The following is a 9,052-nucleotide window of genomic DNA, read 5'->3' as shown; positions in this document are numbered from 1 at the left end:
AAAAAAAAAAGGCTTTTTGGATGGTGTCTATTACTCGTATTATTGTTCTACCCTTATTTGTCAAGGTTTCTTGTAACTTTGGTTTTTCTTGAAACTTCCTACTATAACTAACCACTTACACAAGCATGCCCCTGCTATGGAATATGAATAAAGAAATTCTGATTAAACGGCAAAGTATGATATCTTTCTAACTATATATATATATATATATATATATGGGCGACACCAACCTTTGTGCCTCTATACCTTAATATTTGAAATACCCAGAGGAAGTAATTTCTCCAAGCTTCAATTATATACATTATCCACATTCCTAGCTTTATCCATATCCACTGAATAGTCACAAGATTTTTCTTTCTCTTCCTCTACATATAACTGTGTCACATCTTAGATCTCCTTCAGACATGGGTCTCAGAGACATTGGTGCTTCACTGCCTCCTGGGTTTCGGTTCTATCCCAGTGACGAGGAATTGGTCTGCCATTACCTCTACAAAAAGATCGCAAATGAGGAAGTTCTCAAGGGTACCTTGGTGGAAATCGACCTCCACATATGTGAACCATGGCAACTCCCAGGTACATAATCATTCCAGTTCATGTTAATTCGTTTCGAAAATTTCTGAAAAACCTATGTTTATATATATGTTCCGTACATGGTTTCCCATTTGTTGTGTTTGTCTTTCTGTTCGTGTTTGTTATGCGAAAACAGAAATTAATTACTTCACATTCACTAGTCCTTTTCTGCTCATGAACCGGTGTCTCTGATGCTTATATTCATGTGTTCATAAACCTGCTTAGACAAAGTACATGTCCGGCATACGTTGTCAAATTAATATGAGAAGTGACAAACACGTTTGTTTGATTCCTGAAGAGACCAGAGAGAGAGAGAGAGAGAAAGAGAGATGAAAATGCACGAAACTGAAAGGGTTAAGGTGAGAGGAGAGGGTTCTGATATTATGATGTTATCCCATTCGCAGACACGACAGTGCATTCAGTTCTTCAATCATTAACGCAATGCCAACTTGGTGATGAATAGTTTAATAGTGTGCCTCTGTCAATAAATTAAACAAAACAACACCCAGTACTTTCTATATAATATTAATTTGTTTCTTTATATAATTAACACTTGATATATTTTCCCATGTAAGGGTTTTTGTCTTTTGCTTATATTGTTGGATCATTTATTTTTCTTTCCATGTTGGCACTTGCAAACCTTTTCTTTCCCCTTATTTTATGACTGTGGTTTATGTGCTCTATTCTATATTTTCTTCAACTGAAAATTAGTAAAACTTTCATACATGTAAATTATGAATCAGATAATTTTCTTCAAACTTCTCGTGAACAAAATATTTGTCCAAAGAACTAGGTGATAGTTTCCTTCTCTCTGTTTTTTCTAGGCAAGATAAATTCTATTTTGATAAAATTCTCTTTAATTACTTATAAGAAAAGAAAATAAAAAAATTAAAAGAAACTGAGTTTAACATCTAATTAAAAAACAATTTATACACTTCTTTTTTTCAGAATTTACATGATCTTCTACAACTATGAACTGCCCAAGAATAAATTCAATTTATTTTACACTCTTACTTTCTATTACTCTTTAAAAATATCGAACTATAGTAGCATATTCTTTTATCTGTTTTTCATTCATTAAATCCATTATATTCCTGCTTATTTCTTATTTCAAATATAAACTCTACACATGCACTACTATGCGTAGAACTATTCATTTCATGGTTAAATTATTTGGTTTAATTATTTTTTTTCATCATGATGAGTCAGTCTGTGCCAAAATTCAGGAGTTATCATCATTTTTTTTAAGAATATGCATTTTACATAGCTGGATTAGTCTGGGAGTGACCTTGAGTTTTCCTCTTCATGAAATAGAGGAACCAACCCCTAACACAGTAATTTAGAGGGTGGCCAAAAATATAACTCTGGAGCTTCAAGTAGCTTGTTTGATTCCTGCACAGAACCGAGTCCTTTGATTTATTTATCATTTTTTAGGTCACAATGTCCCTTTAGTTTTACGCTTATGGGATAGATACAGACATACTTAGTAACTATTTTTTATTATAAGAAAGTTGAAAAAGCAATACTTTTTCACCAAGCAACAAACACCGATGATGTTAATATACACTGACGCACACAACACATACGTGTTCATATATACACCTCCATTCATTACCTTTCTTGGACAAGACTCGCTGTCGATCTAGCTCTATGATTTTAACTCGTTAGCAATTATTAAGTATATTTTCCTTGGTGAAATACACGAAAAGCTATTTTTTTATGCATGAAAGGACATGCATGATCTTTCTTGGTTAGATTATTGAGTCCTCTTTTCATGCACAATATTATGAAAAGAGGGAGTGAAAAACCAGACCACGAAATCACAGTTATAGCAAACAGACAAATACGTTGAAACTTCTAAGTGGTAATTAGTGTCATCAAATTGCTGTCATGTTTGTCTGGTAGGATTGGAAACTTGAAAACTTGGTGTCATTAATGAACTAGCGGACATGTGATGGTGATTCTACGCTGCACCTAATTATTTATTATTCGGGGACACAATTGATTGCACCTAATTTAACCTTAGCTTAGTCATGTGTTGTCTGGTTGCTGGTACAAGAAATTGACGAGTCATATGCATGTGTTGATATGAATGGTCACAGAGGTGGCGAAGCTGAATGCGAACGAGTGGTACTTCTTCAGCTTCCGGGACCGCAAATACGCGACGGGGTTTCGAACAAACCGAGCAACCACTTCAGGGTATTGGAAAGCAACAGGAAAGGATCGAACGGTGCTGGATCCGACCACGCAAGAGGTTGTAGGGATGAGGAAAACGTTGGTGTTCTACAGGAACAGAGCTCCGAATGGCATCAAAACTGGGTGGATCATGCATGAGTTCCGCTTGGAGACCCCACACATGCCTCCAAAGGTTCGTTTCTCTGCTTTCTACTCATCATTATAGCTTTTTCTCGTGGGGTGCAACTTTCTTTCGTTTATAACAATTCACTATGACTTTAATTTTCAGAAAGTGCAATTTGTATAAACTTAATCAATAACATGTTATTGAAAAAAAGATAAGTATTATTTGAAGCTATTCTTTCTTTAAATGTAAAAGATGTTCTTTACCAATGATTTGACTTCTCTTAATATTGGTTTGCTTGCTACCATGAAAATTGTCCTTTACTAAAACTTTTTTGTTGTTGGAATGATCTTTGATAATATAACTTTTGGACATTAATTGGATTGTTGTGTTTTGTGGTTGGATTGATTGATGTAATTAATTAAGGTCAAATCTATTAGGTGATTTCTGGCTAAAGCTAGGAAAAGATTTTTTGTCGTTGGTTTGCTTTATTAGGGTGTATATTTCCCAAGCGGTTTTGCTATGATATGAGATGTTTGAGAATACATGATTGCATGCTCTAAAACTATTAGGTTTCTCACACAAAATTAATAATACTAATAACTTTAAGATGTACTACTATTTTACTAGCTCTTGTGATATGTTTCACTAGTAGAGAATGTCATAAGATGTATCTAGATAATTGGACTTTTTTTTATAATAAAGTAATGAGAATAAATAGTCCTACAATTATATATAAAGTATTAAGATTAAAAAAAATAGTATATATAATCATTTAAAACATTTGACATATGTATTTTTTTTTCTTGCCATTTTACTATACAATTTAATAGTCAATATTTTTTTTAAGTTCACATAACAAGATTATCGCTTTGTACATCAAATGTTAGTAGAGTAGATAAAGACTAAGGGGTAATAAGTTAAGGTTAACATTTTTTTGTGCAATAATACATGCCATTTTTTTGTTGTTGAGATTTGAGCATAAAATAAATGTTTTCAAAAATTACTAAGACATCGCCAACACTAAATTGAATAGCCACATCTTAAAATTTTAATTAGTTTTTTCCCTAACTAATATTTTATCACTGGTTGTAAAGGTTTATGATATAGGACTTCTGTTGTGTAATATGAAAATTTTACACTTTTATAGCTAAACTATTATTCGTGCATAGAACTTTTATAAACATCAACTGGCCATTGAATAAGATGTGTTTGATATCGATAACTTTATTTAAAGCAATCAAAACTTTAAACATACAAAAATGGGTTAACAGATCTCGATTTTACACAATTTATGAAAATTAAAATTAAAATCACGTCAATGGAATCAGTAAAAGATAATTAAAAGTTTTAAAACACTAGTTTGTGTGTGTATATATACAATAATATATATATATATATATATATATATATATATATATATATATATATATATATATATTATTTGTATTTAATGAAAAAGTATGTTTTACTCTTGATCATTCATCACAAAATTTGAGTCAATATTTTTTTTCTCACATAAAAGGTCATCTTATTTGATATGTAACACACTGACGTAATCATTTATGGTAAAAAATATTAATACTAGTTAATATTTTTCTTTCAGTCTTATATAAAAGTATATTTTTATTTGATGTACGACACACACAATATATACATATAATATCATATATTTGTTACTTATAATCTGAAACTTTAGGAGTGTTTAATAAGTTAAAGTTCTAAACTAACTAAAAATATTTTAATACTAATGGATGCTTAAATTTATACCTTAGTTTTAAGATATACTTGACATGCTTTGCTGGTGAAAGTTGTTGACTGGACAAGTGGGAATAGATTCTCCCTAAAGAGGGACCAGACAAATTTTTCAAATCTCTTTCTTCCCTGTGTACTTTAATTAGCAACAGAGGTATGAGAGAAAAAACAAACATTGTTGATATCTTTATTTCTAAATAATATTTTATACAAAAACGTTACTTTTTTTATTTTGATTTATTCATATCAACAATTTGATTTGTCCACATACATAGAACAGATGATGATAATATATAAAAAGAGAAAAAATAAGTTAGGTATAGGTTAAGTCTTGTAAGATCCTAACCTAACTTGTTTTCTAAATCAAAGACTCAAGGTTGACTTATTCAGTTGATATAAATTGTTTCATTAACCTGAAAGATTGCTTAATATATATTAAAAACATTTGTTTCAGGAGGACTGGGTGCTATGTAGAGTCTTCCACAAAAGCAAAGAAGAAAACAACAGTTCAAAAATGATGTACGAGTATGAAACAACACCTCAATCCCTAACCATGGCTTCGTCATCGCCCACCATGAACAGATTTTCCACCTCTTTCCCTTCCTCCATGCCATTGCCAAGCCACCACCACCATCATCATCACCATTTCAACGCAAACCAAAACTCTTCTTTCATGGATCTTCTTCACTTCTCTCGGGACACCAACACCAACAACACCATCGTTACTCAAATTACTTCCAAAGGTGATGATGGATATGGTTTCTTATGGGACATGGATTTGGAAGAAAATGGCCTACAAGATGCCGTGGCTTCAAACTTGGATGCTATAACCTTCGAGATCGATAATAATAATAATGAAAATAATATGGTGTTCCTATAGTTAAGGATGAGTCATGTCGTGTGTACATATATGTGGTTCATGTGTCGGAAATTGTCAAGATTCGTTTATTTGTGATGTATTTATGGTGTTTGGGTCTGAGGGACAAGTCACATGATAGATTGGGTGGAATTAGTTGTTACTACAAGTTTGTGGTATATTGTTGAAGTAGTAGGGTATAATACTCTGGTCCATTAGGTTCTTCTTATTTACTTTTATTATTTTAGGAACTATTAATCATATATGTATACAGCTTGTAATGTAATTAGCATTGCTTATATTTTACCTTCTTTTACTTGTTATTTCTTTTATTGTTGTCACTGGAAGCTTTTCGATGAGACTGAAAGTTCATATCTTTCAAAAACCATCAAAAGCTTTATTTAGTACTTTAAATAATTTGTCGTACTTAACATATATCCTTTGTGAATAGAAAACAGATGTGAGATTAAAGTAGACGAGTGAAAAACAATAATAATAACAATAATATTACAAGATTTTTTTACCGTTTATATTAGACATTATTATATATAGAGATTCATTTAATAATATTATGAATTTTATTTTGTTGTTTAGAGACCAATTTAAAAATCAACTTTTTTGTATCAAAATCTAAGTAATTAATGTAAGTGACCACTTTAGATACTAATTCATAATGTAAAATATTTTGTTACTTACCAATTTAAAAATCAATTATAATTTTTTTAAACCAATTTAGTTACCAATAAGTTTTAGTTTATAAATTAGTATATAAATTGATCACTACAGTGACAAATTATTTTTTGTCATTAAATTTGGTTATTGTTTAAATTTTTTCTTGTAGCGTTAAAAATTAAATTCTAAACATTTTATCCTATTTAAAGATTAAATTGATGTAAAATCAAACTAAATTATTTATTGTTTTATCTTTTAGAAATGAAATTGACAATATTATCTTTTAAGATGTATCTGAACCTTGATCTTTCAGGGATACAAAGATCATATTTTATTCCAAAATATATTAATTTAATCAATCTAGACCGAAAAACGTTGAAACAATAATTTCTATTATTTATAAATTAGTTATTTCCTTAACCTTTTTATAATGCATCTCGATATACACTTTTTATTATAATTCTTTTTCTTAAAGTTGTGTTTTTTTATAGGTATTGGTTCACCAGAAATTGGGTTAAAAATGTGAGTCCAACTCTATTCACTTTCTTTGTAGGTTTTTAAAAAAATAATTGGATTATAGATTAAGTGAGTCAAATCCAGCTCAAACCCGCATAACTCATGCTTTAAGTAAATTCAATCCATTTTTTTGTCTATAAAAAAAAAAAATCATTTTCTCAACCTGATCTAATTTAAATCCATGTAGAATTAGGTTAATTCACGGGTTGACACTCGTTTGCACATGTCTATATATATTTCAAATAATTTGATGATAGATCTTAAGAGAGCAAAGCTCTCTCAACTCATGGTATATTTATTTAAAGAGTAATGTTTATAATCTTAACTTTATAACACTGATTGAACTAATTTTTGTCATTATTTATAAGGAAAATGTTAAATAAATTTAATATCTTAAAAAAAAAATCAAACGTTTTCTTTTTATTGTAATTGTCATATCATGTTATTTAGTACATCAAATCCATGTACATTATTCACATCAAGTCTTCCATGGAGTTAGATTAGGACTGTTATTAGAACTTTTTTGAGGAAGGTGTTATTTGTTTTTATAGTTTTTATTGAATTCTTTACAATTGATTTATAAAACTTAAACTTGAAATCTTACACAATCAAATCAAGTTCTGTGTCATTTGAACTAATAATTGATTGTCTTTATTTTAACAACTTTAATGGTATACGGGAAAATTCATTTGAATTTAAGATTACGACATGACATAAAATATATTAACTAAAGACTTTACATACAGAAACTTGTTATATTTATATATTTTAGTTGAAACATGTTAAGAAATTGTATAGAGCAAGTTACCTTAAAGGCAACGTTGAAACTGAAACCCCACCCCCGATTTCTCCAATATCTCACCAATAAACATATCATAGCCGTGGGTAGGATAGGATATTAGGGTTCTAATTAACTTTTTCCATAAACAACAATGCAGAACACAAACGTGTAAATCGACCATAGGAAGGAGAAATGTTTTCGTCAAACAAGTTTGAAAAGAAGTACATTTGATTTATGTGTTAACCATGTGAGAAAAGAAATGAAACGGAATCTTCCATCTTTTCATGTTTAAAGACGAAAATTAGACACCTAAATCCATTAATAAGTGCATGGACAACACACACAACACAACATCGCATGACAAATCAAAACACTAAGAAAAAAGTGCACGTGGTTGATGCAAACATACATAACTTTTGCACGACAACATTAAAGTAAAATAAAGAGGCAGAGATCAAGGCACACACAGAGCTTCAGTTCAGATCTTACTTTGTCTCTCACATTATTTCTGTAGGTAGTCACTTCAACATTAATGAGTGAAGGATTAGTCATATATATGATTCTTTCTTTCATTATTTCTAACGTATTTCACTGTGTGTTAGTTATTTGTCGCTACTATAATTGATTGACATTGAAATGTCTCTCGCTATGACCCAATTACCATACAAGATTCTTTCACTCAACATCGCAGATTTGGTTTGCTTTCTGTTCCTTTTTTATGTTTTTCACTTCATCTCTGTTCCTATGAATGTTGCATTGAGACTGCTTAATCCACGACGTACCAAGCTTTCAGCTGATAAAGACTCATCAAATAGCCATAATTGAGGTTATGAGGTCCATAATTGAGAGATGAATTTGAATAATTTCTGACATAATCTTTTCAAGGAAATTAACGGTTGAAAAAAAAAATGGTGTGAGAAGTTATGCAATATATTATGAGTTAGATTGGTCCACCATTAGGTAACACTAAAGTAAGAGGAACAAGAAATTAGGTAAAACTACGTAGACACTGACACTTCATAGTAGCAATACATTTAATGATGTTGGTTGTGGCTACAATTAGCATACTTGAGCATGGGAAATTGAATATGAATTTATCGAATTTTGAACTCCTCATCATACTCTTTTGTTGTCTTCTAATTAATCTTGTAGATATGCGTAGATATGTGTAGGTCTCTACTCAACCCTATCACCTACGTGAAATTAAATTATATTGCAATCATGTGTCATGCTATAAATATATGTAGGAGATAGTCCATAGAGCAGTGATGAATATAGTAGAACAAAATCACACATATGAGTACGTTTTCACTTATTCAATTTTTTCGTCATTAATTTGTCCAGTTGCCAATGATTTTGTTTTCTTTTTGCCATGTCAATGTTTCAATATAGGCTTAAGAAATTCATTATTGGAAATTTCAACTGTGAATTATAAGCTACATATGATAGAAAAGAACACTAATAAATACATTGCATTAAAGTTTTGAGTTTGAGATAATGTCACTTTGTTACGAATTTTTGACTTAGATTCTATTGGTGTTATGTGTTTTTCAGTAAATTTAAAATAAATAAAAAACTATCACTAAATTATTGTTGTTTAACT

General features: G+C 30.2%; 1 protein-coding gene across 1 annotated transcript; it reads left to right on the top strand.

Moving 5' to 3' along the window:
• Window positions 1-218: 218 nt before the first annotated feature.
• On the top strand, window positions 219-5,796 carry LOC114178852 (protein CUP-SHAPED COTYLEDON 3-like). Its single transcript, XM_028064978.1, has 3 exons — window positions 219-573; window positions 2,673-2,938; window positions 5,079-5,796. The coding sequence occupies exons 1-3, from the start codon at window positions 405-407 to the stop codon at window positions 5,502-5,504; spliced, it is 861 nt and encodes a 286-aa protein (XP_027920779.1). The 5' UTR covers window positions 219-404; the 3' UTR covers window positions 5,505-5,796.
• The last annotated feature ends 3,256 nt before the right edge of the window (window positions 5,797-9,052 follow it).

The sequence above is a fragment of the Vigna unguiculata genome, chromosome 1 (genome assembly GCF_004118075.2).
Source record: "Vigna unguiculata cultivar IT97K-499-35 chromosome 1, ASM411807v1, whole genome shotgun sequence".
Classification (NCBI taxonomy): domain Eukaryota; kingdom Viridiplantae; phylum Streptophyta; class Magnoliopsida; order Fabales; family Fabaceae; genus Vigna; species Vigna unguiculata.
Note: the sequence above shows the minus strand (reverse complement) of the source record. Positions and strands in the feature narration are given on the sequence as shown.